Source organism: Rhinopithecus roxellana, chromosome 3 (assembly GCF_007565055.1).
Source record: "Rhinopithecus roxellana isolate Shanxi Qingling chromosome 3, ASM756505v1, whole genome shotgun sequence".
NCBI lineage: Eukaryota > Metazoa > Chordata > Mammalia > Primates > Cercopithecidae > Rhinopithecus > Rhinopithecus roxellana.
The window spans coordinates 142,425,042-142,445,248 of record NC_044551.1 but is presented as its reverse complement, the minus strand read 5'-3'; the positions used below and the strand labels follow the sequence as shown (position 1 = coordinate 142,445,248).

The window sequence follows — 20,207 nt, the reverse complement described above, 5'->3', positions numbered from 1 at the left end:
ACAAAAAAAACAAACCACAAAACCAAAAAACAAAAATTAGCTAGGCGTGGTGGCATACACCATAGTCCCAGCTACTCAGGAGGCTGAGGAGGGAGAGTCACTTGGGAACCAGGGAGGTGGAGGTTGCAGTGAGTCCAGGTCGTGCCAGTGCACTCCAGCCTGCGTGACATACAGGGCAATACCTTGTCTTAAAAAAAAAAAGAAAAAGATTGTTGACCCCTGACCTATAATCTCTTTCTATTTTTCCCAAAGCATATCACCAGGGACCTAAAATATAAATGATGGGGCCAAGGCTTGCTTCATAGGTGTGTGACCTGTGTCATCACACAGGGCGCCACATGGAGAAGGGCTCTGCATTTAGTTTAATGCTCTGCTGTCACCATCTTAAAATTTTTAACATTTTTGAACAAGGAGCTCCACATTTTCTTTCCTTTTTTTTTTTCTTTTTATTTATTTATTTTTTCTTTTAGAGATGGGGTCTCACTATGATGCCATGTCCGGTCTCAAACTGCTTGGGCAGTCCCCCTGCCTTGGCCTCCCAAAGTGCTGGGATTACAGGCGTGAGCCACTGCACTGAGCCCACATTTTCATTTTACACTGGGCCGCACAAATTATGTGGCTGGTTCTGAACAGAGCAAGAGAAGGGTTGAGAGGAGTATGAATAAAATGAATCAGTCATCAACACTGCTGCAACCTTTCCTTCTGCTTTCACCTTGAGAGTTAGTTCTACTTTCTTTTTCTTGCTCACTCCCCACTTTGTCCTGAGTTCTGTTGATCATCTATGAATAAGTGTATATGTGATTGTGAGAGGGAGAGCATGGGTAATAATGAAGGCACACTTACTTTGATTGAGAGAACCATATCCTACAGAGGGCACACACTGGCAGCATCATCTTTGACAATAGGTAACACATCTCAAACCACATAACAGTTTCAACTATTTCATATAAAAATGGGATGAAATAAAATGTAGGAGTACTGAGAATATGTACTTGTGCTTGACTTATGCGGATATTTAAAAATTATGATACTCAAGAACTTTTTATATCTTTTAAAACTAGAACAAAACTTCAAAGCTTGTTTTTGTTTGTTTTTCTAAGAAGATAAGATTAAAAGCCAAGTGTAGTGTTATAGTATGGAATAGTCTCTGAGACAAGAAAGAAGGCAGTACAGTTATTATCTTACCATTGAAATTGGATGTAAAACAGAAAACATCATATCTGCTTTTATCTTTATCCCAAAATCCGTAGTTCCTGACTCCAGGCACCGTGTTCTGGCCCCCACAGGGCTCTCTGGGCTTTGTGATGGGATATTGCACAGAGCCGTCACTGAGCCAGCCGGCATTGCACCAGTCCAGCCCGCCCCGCCAGGCGTCGTACAGCTGGTCGAAGGAGGCGATCACAGCATCCTGGTCCAGACACGCCTGCTGAGCCTCGTGAAAATTCAGATTGTACCGCCCCAGTCGTGGAAAGTAAGGGAATACCACACCTGTGCAAAAGAGAAAGCAAGGAGTCATTAGAAGCCCCAAAACTAACAACTCTGAACAAATCCCACCTAGCTGGTGAAAAACACAACAGATCCGCCGTCAGATGAGACGGTAGTTTTTCGTCAACTAGCAACTGTTTCTCATGATCCCTTTCCCCTTCAAGCAGCCTGTCAGTTCTGAGAATCTCATGATCAGCTTTTTTGTTTGATAACTTCAGTGATTTACTGCTTTGGCTATGAATTCAACTCAAACCTTAAAATTCTCCTTTCTGAAGACATCTGTCCGCAGATTACAGTTTCCAAATAGCCTTCCCTGAGAACTTACCGTTTACTGCCAGTTCCTAGCCCTATAATGGGTTACTACTGAGCTCCCTCACCCAGGGAAAAAGTCAGTATTGAATACTAAGAGTTGGTGGCAGATATAGAAATAGTCAGTGTTGAATACTAAGAGCAGAGGGGACGTAGTGCTCAAAGAGAAGGTATTTATCAAAATTCACAATGTTTTTCTTAGTAACTTTTCCTATATCATTAGTAATTAGTTTTATGTAGTCTTTTAAATGTATAAAGAAGCATATTAACAAATGATTCAAATGTAGATATATAACTCTTTTACATGGTCTTCTAATAACTTGCAGATAAGTAACCTTCACTTAGGGGGGATTCTTATTTGGAGAAACTCAAAAGCAAACTTGTCTAACCCATGGCCCACGAGCCACATGTGGCCCAGGACAGCGTTAAATGCAGCTCAACAAAAATTTATAAACTCTCTTAAAACATTATGAGGTTTTTTGTGATTTTCTTTTCTTTTTTTCTTTCTTTCTTTCTTTCTTTTTTTTTTTTTAAGCTTATCAGCTATCATTAGTATTAGTATATTTTATGTGTGGCCCAAGACAGTTCATCTTCTTCCAATGTGGCCGGAAAGCCAAAATATTGGATACCCCTGCTAAAGTGGATTCCTTTGCATATCTAACAAGAACATAATTAAACAATCTTATTTCACATAAGACAGATCCGTACAGTGAGGCACACCTCCATAGAAAGCATCATGATACTCTTATATGTTTACTTTTAATGTAGCCCTTATTCCTATTTTTTTCCTGCCCTTAAATAGCATGACTAAAATAAGGGCTTTAATTTAAAAGTATTTCCATTACTATTTTTCAACTTCCACATGTATATATTGCAAACTGAAAGTAAGGGGTTTGAAACTTTTTTTTTTTTTTTTTTTTTGAGACGGAGTCTTGCTCTGTTGCCCAGGCTGGAGTGCAGTGACCGGATCTCAGCTCACTGCAAGCTCCGTCTCCCGGGTTCACGCCATTCTCCTGCCTCAGCCTCCCGAGTAGCTGGGACTACAGGTGCCCGCCACCTCGCCCGGCTAGTTTTTTGTATTTTTTTTAGTAGAGACGGGGTTTTACCGTGTTAGCCAGGATGGTCTCGATCTCCTGACTTCGTGATCCGCCCATAAACAGGAAAAAATAACTTCTCTAAGCTTGTCGTATAAAAGGTAGGTACAGAATAGACATCCATTGATTGACTAATGCCAAATAATTAAGTTAAATATTTTGAGGACAAAAGTTCCTTAGCAAATGTGAACAGTGTGACTTGGCATTTGATTTTGCCTGGGAAGATGTATAGCTTTCCAAAACATTTCTTTTGGTCAAATAATTATGGGAGGTGACTGGGCTGTCTCACAACACTCTGCCCAATTTCTTTAAAGGCTAAGGATTACCAAATAAGAAAGAAAAGTTGCATCACTCGCTGAACTTTGAAAAGGACTACTGTGTCAAAGTATTTCTCCCATGGTTATTAAAAGATAACTAATTTAGAATCATTATTCAAGGGCTTGGCTTGAATTTTTGAATATAATGAGAAATAATTAGTATTTTAGCATGTGGAATGCAAACATTTGTCCCACTGACACAGTAATTTGGTGAGTTATAGCACATGTGCTATTTTACGAGACTGCAGATGCTATTCAAGATGAAGCACAAACTCACTAATAGCATAACCATACACAGGAAATATTTCTTTACTAAATTGTCCTAGAAGACACTACAAGAAGAAATTTCAATGGCCTTAAATCAAGTCACATCCACTGAAGGCCTCCGTAGGACATGTTTGTCCCTGTAGGGCAATCCAGCTGGCACCATCCATGAAAGGCAGAGATCCAAGAAGGCTTCCTGATCTCATTCTGCCTTCTCAGGTTCTTGGCTGAAGGATCTATAAGCTGAATCAGAGCCAAAAGGAAGGAGTAAAAGCCTCTCTTGGTTGCCACTAACTCCTGTGGTGATGGGGAGGGAAGGCCTGGACATGGTTCTATCTAAGGAGGGCTCTGTCCAGGCACTGAGCTGGGAACCCAGTGAGTGCTGGGAAAAAACTATTATGGTGCCCTGGTCCCTCATATCTTTTATCCTCTTTCCTCGGCAACCCTGGGAGTGCTGATGAAAAGGAAAATATTCAATTTATTCAGTAGACATTCCCTTTTTAGCTAGATCTTAAAGTGACAGAAAAATCTCAAAGTGTCTGAACCTGAAGAGAGAAAGAAACCAGTGGGGTTGACTTCCATTTCCAAAATGGCTGAAGATGGTAATATTGGAGAATGCAGAATATTTTAATTTATATTAATTTTAAAGACCTGGAAAATCTTTCAGGTTTAAATTCACTGTAGTGTGTTTTGGTAGACTCTCATAAACATCGGGAAATTTTTTTCTCTAGTAATTTGTCCTTGATTAACCACTGAGCATCACTTAAATATGACTGATTTAGTTCCACATCCAGTGCTATGTATTTTTATTTGAGTTGTTTTCAAATTTAACATAATTTCATACAGTCATGTTTTAGAGTCAAAGTGAAACATGTTAAAATTTTAGTATTTTTCAATTGTAAGAATTGTCAACCAAGTGTTGTATCAGCTCAAAAGATTTACTTAGCAAATTTGAATTACTGTTTGATATGCTGGAAATAACATATTCCAAGTAAATCAAGGTAAAGCTCTATGCTTTACTCAAAGTTTTAAAACTTTCCCTATATTCTACAAATTTCACATACACATTTCAACAGCAAGATGTCTCTTACCAGCAGCACCGTTTTTGGAACTTCATAATTGTTAATATTTTATTTGTTTACTTGTTATACTTCTGGCTAGTTAAGATTTTAACATCCAATTGCAGCAACCTTCTTGGCTCTGTAGAAAAAATGTGCAATTCTTACAGCTGAATTATGGAGCGAATGGTTGCTTTTATCCAGTGTTGCAAAAGAAGAAAAGTTAAACTTTTATGGATGGGAAAGAAGGTGGTATGATTATCCAAGGAATAACTGACTAATTTATCCTTCATACTTATATGTCAAAATATAATCAAAAGGGACATGTAAAAGTTAAAGTAAGTTTTAATAATTACATAAAGTAAATATTTCTAGTAATAAAAAGGCAGAGACCATATAGCATAAATAATATTACCTTCCTTAGTGCCTGTCATAGTGATTATCCATGCTATGCACATATCTGAAATTGTGTTTCTATTTCTGATAGTTCTCAGACTATAATTTTGTATATTTAGCCCCATTTTCACCAATGGAAGATGAATACAATGGAAGTTTGGAAGCACAAGTGTCATGTTTTTCATATCATTATATGTGTATTTATTGTTTGCTGCGCTCAATTGAATTGCTGATTCTGTAGTCCAAGCTTCTCCCTGAATTCCTAGGGACACTCTTTTGTTATATCTGTATAAAGCTTGGTTGCTTGTTGGGTGCTATTTCTAGGTAGGTAATTGGCAGCAATCAGAGGGCTCTGCCCTATCCAAGATTCTGTATGAAAATACGGTGTTTCCATATCTAATTCCAACTCACATGAAGGTCAGTCTTTGTTAAGGATTTACAATTTTTTTTTTTTTTTGTCAGTGTGATTATATGGCCAGTTCTTAAACAACAACTGACAGCAAGGCACTGTGCTTGGTACTCTAGGACATAGGTATGGGTGTGGCCTCTTCCTATATTTGACAGGATATCTATCTATCTATCTATATATGATTTGAATCCAAGACAGAATAAATACATGTAGTTTGGATATATATATGGTTTGAATCCAAGGCAGAAAAAAAGCTTGTAATACAAATAGGAGCTATATAATGTAGGCATCATGAAGAAAAATTTTTTTTCTAATTGGTAAAATTCTTTAGTGTAAATAGCATTTAAACTGGTATTAAAGGACCAACACAATTAAAGATAATGTGCAATTACAGTTGGAAAAGCAGCTCAATCAAGGCATTTAAAATGAGAAGCTTCCCTGGTCCTTTGGTGCATGTTAGAAGACTGACAGGGAGCTTGAGTACCACTGCCTGACTGGTAGACAGTCACATGTAAGAATGTAATTGATCATGAAAAAGGTTAAAAATGAGAATGAGAGCTAATAAACGATAACCAGAAGGTATGTCTTTTGCCATATGTGGTTCAGCACAGATTTCAAACTCTTATGCATATTAATCTGCTGCATCTTGAGCGTCTATCCCAGAATACGTGGAGATTGTCCTTAGCTTATGTTAAGTTTTCTCAAATTTTATTTTTATGGCTTTTATTTTATTGTGACTATCTTAATTTGTTATAATTTTACTTTGAAATATCAATCCTCATCTTACTCTGAAGTATATTTAGATAAAATAATATCCCATCTGAGTTTTTCTTGAAAATTATTCTGTGGTAGTGGGAGTAAGAAAGCAAACTAAAATAAGATTGGCTATATCATGATACTTTTTGAAGCTGGATGATGATATATGGATTCATTGTACTATTCCTTTTACTCTTCCAAATGTTTGAAATTAGCGACAATGAAAAGTTAAAAATTTTTATCCCATCCTGTCACCAATCTGAGACTTAATGCAGGCAAGCTGGAATGCTCTTGGTGGTATCTGTTGTTCACATATTTGCTTTGAGGAATTTCTCTCTCTTATGTATGGTGCCCTCTCTCCTGCTTTTTCATGCTCTTTAGCTTTTGAAAGGCTTACCTTCATGGTCCAAATCAAGTATCTCTTTATTTTTTTTTTTGAGACAGAATCTTGCTCTGTCACCCAGGCTGGAGTGCAATGGGGCGATCTCAACTCACCGTAACCTCTGCCTCCTGGATTCAAGCGATTCTCCTGCCTCAGCCTCCAGAGTAGTTGGGATTACAGGCGTGCATCACCATGCCAGGCTAATTTTTGTATTTTTAGTAGAGATGGGGTTTCACCATGTTGACCAGGCTGGTCACAAACTCCTGACTCCAAGAGATCCACCCACCTCAGCTTCCCAAAGTGCTGGGATTACAGGCGTAAGCCACTGCGCCCAGCTAAATGTCTCTTTCTTAAGAATGGTTTCCATGACTCCCACATTGCACGCACACTTTTTGTATTTGAAAGTACATTGCACGCACACATTTTGTATTTGAAAGTTTAAACACTTTGTTTCAAACATTCTTTTACTTGTAAACTATTTACTGAGCATGAATTTTGTTCTTGGCTCTTGAATGTCCTCAAGTAGATCAAGTTTAACAGACAAATTTACAAATATTTACAAAACAAAATGTGATTAGAACTATAATGGAAGTCTACATAAGGTGCTATGAGAATATCATGGAGGAGGGAAATTTAACAGCTACCATGAGCACAGGACAGGTCCTAGCTTATCGCTCCAGTAACTTTGGGTCTTTCAGAATTTTCTGAAGCCTGAAGCTGCCGAATGCTGCTGTTTTTTTTTAAAGCCTCTCCTCTACCAACAGAAAATTTCTCCTTCTTGCAAACCCTCAAATCACAGTGGAGGAGAGCATAGGCTTCATCCAATGCCTTTGGTATCAAATTCCAGCTCTAGCTCTTACTAGAGCTAGCCACGTTATCTTAGAAAAAGTGTTGGTCTTAAGCGTCATCTATAAAGAAGGTTGACTGAACAAGAACAAAATAAGTAAAACATATGATTATAGAAATTTGTGCCCACTTATTTTACTGACTTCTGCCTTATTTCATTAAATTATTTGAGAATCTTTAATGGACTATACGTTTTTTGAATGAAAAGATCAAAGATTGGAATTCTTTCTGTCTCATGACACAAAAATAGCACTTGTAAAAATATGTAACAATTAAATTGGTTTCTTGGACCACATTTACTTAGCTCATATGCACATATGCTATATGGCAGGGAATATTCCCTAAGCATGGAGAATCTGGAGATTTGCAATGGTGCAGAGCCTAGGAGAAAACAAAATTGTTTGCTTCTTCCCCTTTCAGCATCCCTAATTGTGTCTTGGAGGAGACTTGATTTGACCCTATAATGCATTATGCTGTAACACAGGCTGAAGCTTCTTTTAAACAATGACCTTATTTTTATTATATTTATTTTTATTATTTCCTTCTATTTCTGGTAAGTTATACTGGTTTCTTTTAACTTAGAGTTTAATTTTGTAAAATAAACACAGAGAGATAGTAAACATTGCATGTTAATTACTTAAGTTTAGGAAATATTTTGCTATATAAAGATAGGATTTTAGAAGAAAAAGTAACAACGGATAATAGAATTCAAACTCGTTTGAGGATAAGTGACCTGCCCCAGTTACAAAACTGATACCGGCAGAGTTGAGGTGAAGCTAAGCCTCTTAATATTACTAGCTCAAGGCTCTCTCCAACCTTTAATGCCCCTCTGATAAATAGTTTTAATTAATATTTGATGACCGACTGTCTTCTCTAAGTCAACTCCTTCCATCCTGAATAATGCCAATGTTCATGGATACTAATGTGAATCAATAAAAACTTAAAGCACAAGGTGGCAGGTACTCAGGGCCAAGAACTATCTATGAGAGACAAGGAAAGGTCACAAAAATGTACTTTACAATGTTGTGCAATTTATTAGATGTATAAAGCAAATAAATCTCCATACATGTGATAGGATTGTATGGGATTCAAAAGGTCAAATAGTCAGTGATATGCTAGTGGACCAAACAGATATTTTTCCAAAAGCCACAAATCTGTCCTCGGGGGTAAAAGGAGCTTCTAGCAAGCATACACTTAAGAGTTTTATGTGAACAAGGAAGGAAGGCATTCTATCAATGCTCCCAAAATCCACCCTTCAGTGTAAAATAATGCTGAAATTTATGAAAAATAAGATGTCTTGTGATTCATGAGAAACTAAGGAGAGGAGTGTCTCTAGAGGGTGGACATTGGGCAGAGGGGAGGCAAGGATAGCAAGGACACTTTTTATTGTACGGCTTTGTACACATGTTGGTTATTAAACCTATTGGATGGCTTACAAATTGAAGCAATAGAATTCTCCCACAAAATGCCTTGACCAAATGGCTAAGAGACTCTGAACGCTTACAAAATCACTTCTTTAGAAGAATATTTAAAGCTAGAGGTTACTTTTTTGTTGAATTAAGGTTTTGCAGTCATTTTACAGAATATGATTACATATATTTTAGTTAGCAGATGTCCTTTACAAAACATGCCATTATTTTGAAACTGAGATAATTTTAGAAACATAATACAAAGAAGTACACAATCTGAATTTCTCAATAACAATATAACAGAATTTAAATTTTGAGTAGCATAAGGCAGTATCTGAAAACCGTTAATTCAGTTCCACTGCACGTTTCTCCTAGTTACAAACAGCTTCAATTTTGCCCATAAGCATTGTGTGTACATTTCAAACATGAAAACTGAAATCAAAGGCAGACTATAGAATACAAAAAATAGAAAAAGATGCTGGGCAAGGACTTTTGGTTTTTCACTTTATTACTGTGGTAACCACTAGACATTACTCCTAATGAAAAAACGCAACTGTTAATGATAATTTCTACGTTGAATGTGACTTATAGATACTTACCTTGTAAATCCAGTGCTACCACAGCAGTATCGTCTTCTAATCCTTCAATCACCTCACACTTATATCTCCCATAATCTTCCAGAGTGAGGTCTGTGATGACCAGAGAAGCATCATTATCACTGCCTCCCTTCAGAAACACCCTACCCTGGTAGCCTCCATAGGTTTTTTTGTGGTATCCCATGGAAACAAAAACATCCACTTCCTTGAGGTAATCCGAAGTTAGCTTGGTCCACTTAATTCGGATTTTATGGATTCCTGAGCCAAATGCTGTAGGGTCTCGATAAAATTTACATGGCAGTGTAACATTGCCACCTCTGTGTGAGAACACCTTGGCTTGCTCTGCTTCCACAAGTAGACGGGGGCCATTTTCTGCTATAATTAAAAAGGAAAAAAAAAAAAAAGAAAATAGCTATTAATATACTTTCAGACATTTTCGTAAAATGAAATATGTTACATATACAGGATATCTGACAAAGGGTAGCTTTGGGTAGTTAGCTTCCTCTCTACATAATCTCTTTTGAACCATATAGAAAGTGACCTCTAATAACTAGAGGGTATCTCTAAAGTAGTCTTGTATTTTAAACCAAAGGGAAAGAAGTTACATTATCGTCAGTAAGAAATATTGGATATAAGACTCCACAGTCATTTGAAGGTCAATGATTTCATAATAAATTCTATTTATTATTGTTTCAATTTTTTTTCTTCTACATTTAAATATCAAAAACATAGAAACAAGACCAAGAGAAGTGAGAGAGTTGCATGATGGGTTCATCAATATAAACCCAAACATTTCAAGGTAAGGTAAACCCAGCTGGGCTTTCTAACACAATAAGTTTGTATTGTACTTACAGGCAAAATATGAAGCAACATGATTCACTTTCATTGTACTGTTCTGGCCAAATAACTCGGAATATCCTCACATTTATGACTTCTAGTCAAATATACACCTGTGTTAGGCTATTTTGAAACCTTTCAGGAAATATGTATTTCGTTTTCACAGAAAGATTAGACAAAGGTAATTTTAGTAAATGCTTTTGACAAATTCCAGAAGATTTTGAAATGTATTCCTCAAAATTTGAATGTTAAAAGCATATCCAAAGTTATACTTCTTTTCCAATTAACCAAATAATTATTTCCTTCTTTACCCCCTTAAATATCCTTCTATTCTCTCTCTTTGCTTCCTACTATGTCTTATTTTGCAGTTATCTTATTACTTCCACCTTTCCTTTCCTTGTCCTTTTGTTTTCCTCCAAGGACTTTATTGCCTTCCAAAGAGCACCACAATATCCTGAGTCTGCCAAGTCAGCAGGTCTGCCGTTTTCTACATACCAGCTGTTATTTTCAGATCTTGGCTTTCTCTGGGGTTTCCCCCTGGCTAGCACATTGTGCTTTTGACCTTGACAGTGTCTCTTGAGGATGTGCAAGATTTGAAAATGAGAAAGTGATATAAGCGTTCCTGGATATGGATATCTTTGTGTCCATACACAGCTTTCAAAGCTACCAAAGCTGCCCTTCACACAACTCTGCAGACCTCCTGCCTTGGGCAGATAGGTGTTGAATAATCCTTCACCATGAATCATTTAAGATGTCCAGGTCACTAGGAAGAGTAGCCATGTTGAGACACACAGTTATTGAATGGCAAATATAGGATTTGGATTTTAAAATAGAAAGTGTCCAAAAAATAGACATAGCATCTCTATTTTTATCATACAGCAATCAGAATTAATATTTTTAATGAGCATATCATTTCATTTATAAATGAGTGCCAAGCCTCAAAAAGCTGAAAAGTTTAGCAAAGCCATCAATGCCCCTCACTTCGAATAGATAACGACATGCGAGGATGATGGCTTCATTTAGTATTTAGTTAAGAGGAATCACTAATCCAGCTCATTAAGCATTTCCTTTATATTCCATTCTTGAGCTCATTATTTAGGACCATAGAATCTCAAGATATAAAAGATAAATCTGTGTAATTATACCCTACATACAATTTTTCCCAGGCAATATCCACAATGCCTGCAGGCAAGTTCTACTGAAACATCTCTAGTGTCTTCTTTCTAGGAGGAGGAAAAAGTGCTGTCGACTAAGTTTTCTCAGTAATGCCTGAGGTCATAGGGAACATTTCCTCACCAGTATCTTGTGGGGGGCAAGGGTTGGGGGTGGGAACACCCCAGGAGCTGGGCCTTCCCATACTGGAACATAGTTTAGATAAGACACATAGCTACAAGAGGTCTCAGTTTCATTATCCTTTCAAGTTGTGCAACCCCTAAGCCCTAATTTCCTTATATGTGAATTACAGATACTATTACCTACAATATACAATTAACCTAATACATATAAACACTTAGGACAATGGCTGACCAATACGAAGTTAAAAGTCAAAAATAATCCCCAAATGCACTGGCATAGAGGATGTTATACAAGTTGCGAACAAGGGCTCTAATGTGACATCGACCTTGGTCTAACTTCACTTCCTCAATTTACTAGCTCTATAGCCTTGGGCAAGTTGTGCAACCCCTAAGCCCTAATTTCCTTATATGTGAATTACAGATACTATTACCTACAATATACAATTAACCTAATACATATAAACACTTAGGATAATGGCTGACCAATACGAAGTGTACACTAACTACTAAACTGTTCCTACTGCATAGATTTTACACAGTATTTTCCAACTAAGATACTGCCCAATATAGAGCATAGTTTTGTCATATATTAGTCTTTCATAATTTCACTTATTTATAAAGTTTTGAATCATGTGGAGTAAAAAGTAAATACATAAAATGCCACCTGTGAGACTTGGAAATAGGAGACTTGGAAAATTGGGAGGTTTAGTGTAATCATAAATGGTTCCAGAATGAACACAAGTTCTAAATGTTTTAAAAATTAAAGGGTTAAGGCAAAGATCAAAACTCTTGTATAAGGGACTCAGACTTCTAATTTTTTTCTGTGGTTAACTGTAAACCATCTTGCAGTATTTTAGAAGTGTAGGCTTCTGATTTTGTTTGTGTTTTACTTCTACTCCAGCACTGTGACTAGAGGATGACTTGTGTGGTATAATGTTGAAAATCAAGCAGACACCAAACATCCACTGACCCTCACCCAAAATAGTTTTTTAACAAGTCTATCAAAATGTATAAAATTCTACCATTCTCATTTGTTTTGGTGTGTGTGTATGTGTGTGTGTGTGTGTGTGTGTGTGTTGAGGTAATAGATGCCAGAAGTCTTTGACTGAAATTCAAAGAACCCTAGCAAAGGTAGGTAATATATTTACTGACTAAGGCCATTAAGGTTCCTTAGGCTAAACCTCCAAAAATGGCCTTAAGAATAATGTTTTTGTTTGTTTGTTTGCTTTTAGAAGATCTACACTGCAAACTATACAGCACTGAGCATTGCTGGAGAAGTGGTCTGTTGAAGGCTCTCCCACACCTTAGCTGTTGGACTCTGATAAGTCTACCTCATGAGAATCTTGAGCTTGCAGTTTTTATCAGGTACTATGTCACAGGTTGTCATCACAGAGACCAACCAGGAAACACACTGAATTAGACAGGGAAAGGAAAGGGATGAAGACAGAGGAAAGGGAACCACAGGTGCTGATTACAAACTTTGCACACTCTTGCCTAGAGAAAATCTTGAATCTGATAATTGGATTTAAACTCCTGGATCAGTTTGAAATTAATATTTAAATCAAAACTGTTTGATTGGGGATGGGTGCAGTGGCTCACACCTGTAATCCCAGCACTTTGGGAGACTGAGGCAGGCAGATCACTTGAGGTCAGGAGTTCGAGATCAGCCTGGTCAACATGGTGAAACCCCGTCTCAACTAAAAGTACAAAAATTAGACAGGCATGGTGGTGCATGCCTGTAGTCCCAGCTACTCAGTAGGCTGAAGCAGGAGAATTGCCTGAACCTGGGAGGCGGAGGTTGCAGTGAGCTGAGATTGCGTCACTGTACCTCAGCCTGGGCAACACAGCAAGACTACGTCTCAAAAAAAAAAAAAAAAAAAAAAAAGAACTGTTTGATTAGCAGGCTGTTGCACAGCAATTGAAATGCAAAAGATAAAAATAAACCTTGATAATTAGAATAAGTATTGCTTGTTTTTTTTTTTTTAAATAAAACTATGTAGCATACAACTGTCCATTTCCCCTTTTCCTTTCAGTATGAAAAGGTGCACATAAACATTTGCATATTGTTGAAGAGCTTAATTTTGTCCATAAATGAGGCTAAATGTTGAAATTGGGGAAACTGCAGATGTCCAGTGGGGGACTGAAATTTTTTAAAGTGCAATTTACAAGTAAATAAATTCCCCATTTCCATTAGTGACAATGACTGGAAAGATCTGATGCCCTTCAAAGCTCAGAGTTGTCTCCAGGGGAAACAACAGGGCCTGGTGAGAACACTAATGGGGACTCACTGAACCGCTGGAGCCTCGTTATTATCTTACAAATTCTGCTGTGAAATCCAGAGGACGTCATTTCGTTTCACCAAATAATAAAATAAATGGCCTGAGCAAACAACTGATCTTTATACTTGCTATGAAATTTAGATGAAGACTTTTAAACAATAGGACAAACACAACTGGAGAAGAAAAACAATTTAAAACTATGACATTGAACCACTGCCTATTTTTCTTAGTCCTAATAAAAGCATAAAAATTTGTTTGGCAGTTCATACCCACAGAAATCTAGGTAACAGGAAAAAGGAAAGGGTGCTTTGGATCAAAGTTTATGTGTGTTTTTGGCTTTTGTTTTCTTTTGAGACAGAGTTTCACTCTTGTTGCCCAAGCTAGAGTGCAATGGCGCCATCTTGGATCACTGCAACCTCTGCCTCTCGGATTCAAGCCATTCTCCTGCCTCAGCCTCCCAAGTAGCTGGGATTACAGGTGTGTACCACCATGCCCTGCTAATTTTTTGTACTTTTTAGTAGAGATGGGGTTTCACCATGTTAGCCAGGCTGGTCTAGAACTCCTGACCTCAGGTGATTCACCTGCCTCGGACTCCCAAAGTGTTGGGATTACAGGTGTGAGCCATAAAGTTTATGTTTTTAATCCATACAAAGTCACACCTTAAACTTAGGTCATATGTAGTTATATACTTTATGAGTCATCATGGGAAACAATGACGGTACATGAAATTGGGAGCCATCCTGGAGAAGGACAGGGATGATCAGCTGTCAGGGGCTTCCTCACTCCTCTCCAGAAAGCCTTTCCCACTAGAAAGCCGCCTTTTTCATCCCTCCCTTCTCATGGTCCTTACACCACTCATTTTGAAAGTGAAGCCCTTGGGAACCTCCCTGATACAAATCAAAATTTCAATGTTAAAAAATAAGTTTGTCTTTTTAAAATGAATTGAGGATGGTGCAAGATAGCCAGTCTTGATGTTGGTTACTTTCTCCACCGGTGTATGGATGAAGTAGCCTCAAGACTTTTGGATTTCCTAGATTAATAATAATAATAATAATAATAATAATAATAATAATAAACCCAACTGGGGAATGTGTTTAAGATGGCTAAATAAGAACATTAAAAATAATCTCTCTGGCTGGGCGTAGTGGCTCACGCCTGTCATCTCAGCACTTTGGGAGGCCGAGGAGGGCGGATCACGAGGTCAGGAGATCGAGACCATCCTGGCGAACACGGTGAAACCCCGCTTCTACTAAAAATACAAAAAATTAGCCGGGCATGGTGGCGGGCGCCTGTAGTCCCAGCTACTCCAGAGGCTGAGGCAGGAGAATGGCGTGAACCCGGGAGGCGGAGCTTGCAGTGAGCTGAGATCCGGCCACTGCACTCCAGCCTGGGCGGCAGAGCGAGACTCCGTCTCAAAAAAAAAAAAAAGAAAAAAAATCTCTTCAAGAAAAAACTCTACCACCATCATTTAATTTTGTCTACTGTGGTAAAATATATATTTTAAAAATTGCTATTTTAACCATGTTTACATGTATAATTCAGTGCCATTAATTACTTTCACCTTGTGCAGCACTATCCCTTTCCAAAACTTTTCATCATCCCAAACAGAAAGCTAATTTCTTTCTGACTTTCCAAACTGATAGACATAGACTCAGTTGTCAGCTCCATAATGAGTTATTTGAAAAAAAAAATGCACAAGGGTTTAAAAATACTTTATTTTGTGACATTTGTTAACACTTTGGTGAATTTGGATGTGTAATACTAACACTTTGGAAGCTGTTATTTTCCTTAGTGTAGCCAAAGACTGCAGGAGAATGAGCAGCCAGGATGGATTTGTGTCCATCACTGTGCTTACCATAGTCTATTGCAAACAGTCACTCTGCCTTGTTTACGTTGTTTCTCCAGCATCAACATAGTGCCTAATGTAATAAGTGTCTGTGACTGAAATATACTAGTGCTGCATACAGGTTGGGCCTAGCTATGTCAGTAAACATGGATATCTGAGCTTGCTTTACACCATACTATCTCTCTAAAATGAAAACACTTTATAAAAATAGTTACGCGGCCGGGCACGGTGGCTCAAGCCTGTAATCCCAGCACTTTGGGAGGCCGAGACGGGCGGATCACGAGGTCACGAGATCGAGACCATCCTGGCTAACACGGTGAAACCCCGTCTCTACTAAAAATACAAAAACTAGCCGGGCGAGGTGGCGGGCGCCTGTAGTCCCAGCTACTTGGGAGGCTGAGGCAGGAGAATGGCGTAAACCCGGGAGGCGGAGCTTGCAGTGAGCTGAGATCTGGCCACTGCACTCCAGTCCGGGCGACAGAACGAGACTCCGCCTCAAAAAAAAAAAAAAAAAAAAAAAAAAAAAAAAGTTACGCACATTAAAGACACCATATTTAAGTAGAATATGCAATTTAAACATTTGTCTCTCATTGTACGTCACACGTTACATTTTTGTAGGACACATAATTTGGAAAATAAAGAGTGCCTTACTTATTAACCTTTAACTTTATAATTATTTTGTTTCCTTCAGACTGGAAGAAATCTAATTTTTCCTGAAACTGCTCACCTGGAGTCAGAAGAACCTATCTTTTGGTCATGATTCTAATGTGTCTAATCAGATCGCATCAGAAACCTTTCCAGGTGCCCACCCCCATCCATGCTGACCCCCTCCCTTCGCATCCAGCCTTTACTGTTCTTTCAAAGACTTCATTACTTTTATCAGAGACCAAGTTTTAGCTTGCTTCCTAGCTATTCTTGAATGCAGAGGATCTTGAGCCTCTAGAAGGGAAGACAATAAGAAGGGTGGTAGAAAAATGATCTCATTCTTGCCTTGTGCCCTCACCTACTTGATTTGAATTTGAAACCTGGAGCTGGGTGCAGTGGCTCACACCTGTAATCCCAGCACTTCGGGAGGCCGAGGCAGGTGGATCACCTGAGGTCAGGTGTTCGAGACTAGCCTGGCCAATATGGTGAAACCCTGTCTCTCCTAAAAATACAAAAATTAGCCAGGCGTGATGGTGTGCGCCTGTAATCTCAGACACTTGGGAGGCTGAGGCAGGAGAATCGCTTGAATCTGGGAGGCGGAGTTTGCAGTGAGCCAAGATTGCACCACTGCACTCCAGTCTTGGGTGACAGAGAGAGACTTTGTCTTAAAAAAAAAAAAATCTGGAATTTTTCTCTGGCAAATCTTTGCTTTCACCTGGAAGTTTAAACTTTGACCTGAAGATACAGAGGAATATGCGTGCTTCTTACTATTTGTGAGAATTCAAAAGTTTGTGTAGTTTGGCATAAAGTATATCTGAAAGGATTCACATGAAACTAACAGCCTTGGTAGATTATGAGAAGCTGTGGGGAAAAGTGGGTAGAGGAAGGCTTGGGACATTTTCACATGTACACTTCCATGGTAAAAAAATTTTGAACCATGTGGATGTACCGCCCATGCGCAAACCAAATAAAAATCTTATAAAAATAAGTGTAGAAGTTGAGGAATTTAATTAACAAATAGACAAACAAAAACCCTTTATCTAGAGTCTCTGGAAATACACACAAGAAGCTGGTAGCCATAATTATATTATATTATTATAATTGAAGGATTATATTTTCTCAGTATACCTATTGCTGTGTTTACTAAAAATGTGATCTTTAAACATGTATTTAAAACATGAAATACATGTTTCATCGCATTTCCCTATTTTTTTAAAGATACTGTTGCCAAAGATAGTAACTGTTGTCTAGTTTTGAACCATATAGGAAAAAAACCTAATGCTGAATATAGGATAAGTGGAGATCGCTCTTTGATATAGTGATTGGTGCTGTTTTTCATCATCTGTGACCCTGCCTTTTGGTCTCACAGGCTATGAGATCGTACTCCTCCCATCCAGCCCATTTCCCAACCCTGCCAGGGGCTACCTTTTCTGTACGCACTGTACAGTCTTCATGCTCTGCTCTTTCCTATCAATCTGCAGCTAAATTGTGTTTTTATAATTTCTCAAACAGCATGTTTTGCCTTCCTGTTGAGATATGCATTATCACATGTGATATGCTATGAAGCATTCTTGTAGATATTGACCAAATCCATCATTTTCTCCTTCCTTAGAGCTAAATGGATTATGTGATGAGAAACTGCTCAATAGCAAAGGATATCTAAGACAAACCTTTTCCATGTGATCTTATAAATGTGAGCCTCTCTGCTTGAGATGGGCATCACAAGGCCCCAAGGAGCTCTAGGAGGTCAACTGAACATAGTTTAAAAATCACTGTTCTGAGATGTACACCAGAAACTCTGTTAATATTCTGATAAATATTCTGTTTCCTCTTAATTCTCTTTTCTGAATCTTTTTTCTAGCAGGAAGAAGTAAAGTGTGAGGAGGAAGTGTAGCTCTGTTCTGTTGATAAAGTTCTTTGTGGCTTCTGCCTTTCCACATTCATTATTTCATTTCTTTTCTCAGCAGTTAGAGTATTAGTTAAGCATATGGACTATACCTTACATTGTGTCACTTAACTTTTCTGTACTTCAGTCTCCTCATCAGTAAATGGAAGTAAGTCATCTTCATCCCTGGGCTCTTATGAGGGTTAAAGGAAGTAATTCACATTGAGAACTTAACTTGGTGCCTGGCCTACAGCGAGTGCCCAGCTCAGGTTGACTCTTACTAGCAAACATTTACGTGTCCAAAGTGTGCCAGGTGTACAAAACAGCTTCTATCTTCTACACTGTCTTCTTTACTGTGCTCTTCCAGAAGGCAGTTCCTAGAAAGTACTGGTACCTGAAAAGTTCACATCTCATCAACTCTTGAGGATTGCCTAATCTAATGGTTCTTAGCAAGACAGGAGTGCATTTCAGGACTACCATTTTAGAAGCCTTTTTAAACAAACTTATCACTATCTTTCCACCTATGTCCATGTCTTTGTTATCTATATCTATGTCATCTATATCTATACCTGTGCCTGTATCTATCCATCTGTATCTACATTTATATCTACCTATATCAATGACATTCAATTCCTATCTGCCCCTTCCTCTATTTCCTTGGAAGTTTCAGAGAGTTTGTCTTTGGGGTGGGTGTGGAATGTATGTATTTGCAGCTGCCATCCATTCTTTGCTCCTCTTACCCCTGTTAAGAATTACAATGGTGGTCTGTCAGAAAAGTTTCTCTAAAGCCCAAGACCAAACTTTCTTTTTCTTAGTGGTTTTATTTCTTCTGAAACATAGTTATATAAATTGAATGGAATAAAATGGGGACCATTTTTACCTATTGCGTCATGCAAAAGGTGTCATGAAAAGGCTTTGATGTTGCTGTATGTTCATGTATGGGTTTGGAGCACTGCCTGCATTTAATCTCATCCTCACCACCTAACAACCACGTGACCTGGGACAAGCTATATAACCTCTCTCAATGTCAGAGTTTAACCATCTTTTTTTTTTTTTTCGAGACAGAGTTTCGCTGTTGTCGTCTAGGCTGGAGTGCAATGGCATGGTCTCAGCTCACTGCAACCTCTATCCTGGCTCACTGCAACCTGTGCTTCCCGGGTTTAAGCAATTCTCCTGCCTCAGCCTCCCAAGTAACTGGGATTATAGGCACCCGCCACCATGTCTGGCTAATTTTTGTATTTTTAGTAAAGATGGGGTTTCGCCATGTTGGCCAGGCTGGTCTTGAACTCCTGACCTCAGGTGATCTGCCTGCCTTGGCCTCCCAAAGTGCTGGGATTACAGGTGTGAACCACCATGCCCAGCTGGTTAACCATCTTTATACCATCTTGTGGTGAGTACTTAATGAGATGACCTGGGTAATGAACTTTTTATGAGAAATATACACAGTAAGTGATTTTAAGTGTTAATATTAATTTATTACTATTGTTATCATTGTTAATTCTGATGGAACTTGTTATAGAACTAAAAATAATCTTAGTATCTTTGTCAACTTAGAGTTGCCTGCTCTGGTTAATAATTTTCAGAATTTAAATTTATCTGTGTTATCAAAGATTTATGGATAAATAACTAGCATTTAATTTTTATGTTTTAGACCTAGAAAACACAACCCAGGTTATCATAATTATAGAATGATTAAAGAACACAAGAAAATGAAATAAAATTAGAATATTTCACTAATGAGTTGAGTGACATTCTTAATATAAACATACTCTTCAGGATTTTAACTATATTAGAGGTTTGTTTCAAAGGATCTGGAGAAACCAAAACATTAGCATGAGTCATTCTTCTTCATTAGGCTGTAATTATCTACCACTCCTTAATTACTGGAAATGTGCCTTTATGTGGTAAAGGCGTAGAGCTCAACTCTACTTGTCTCCGCTCAGACCACTTCCACTTTGTGGTGAAGTGTAAGGTTAAGTAATTTGTAATTTGTAGAATGACACTGTTGGTTGTATACACTGATAAGGCTAATATCTTCACTTAGTGAAGAGGTCAAGATAATACCATTACAGGAGTCAATCCTAGAGGCAATAGAGGAT

At 38.1% G+C, this 20,207-nt stretch overlaps 1 protein-coding gene across 1 annotated transcript in view; it reads right to left on the bottom strand.

Annotated features, from left to right (window-relative positions):
- The window catches only part of HAPLN1 (hyaluronan and proteoglycan link protein 1), an 80,861-nt gene that overhangs the window by 3,174 nt on the left and 57,480 nt on the right, over positions 1-20,207 (bottom strand). The window contains exons 3-4 of the mRNA XM_010385640.2: positions 9,325-9,696; positions 1,186-1,488 (exon numbers count right to left, since the gene is read on the bottom strand). Of these exons, the coding sequence (XP_010383942.1) occupies positions 1,186-1,488; positions 9,325-9,696 (675 nt within the window). The remainder of the gene's footprint in view (positions 1-1,185; positions 1,489-9,324; positions 9,697-20,207) is intronic.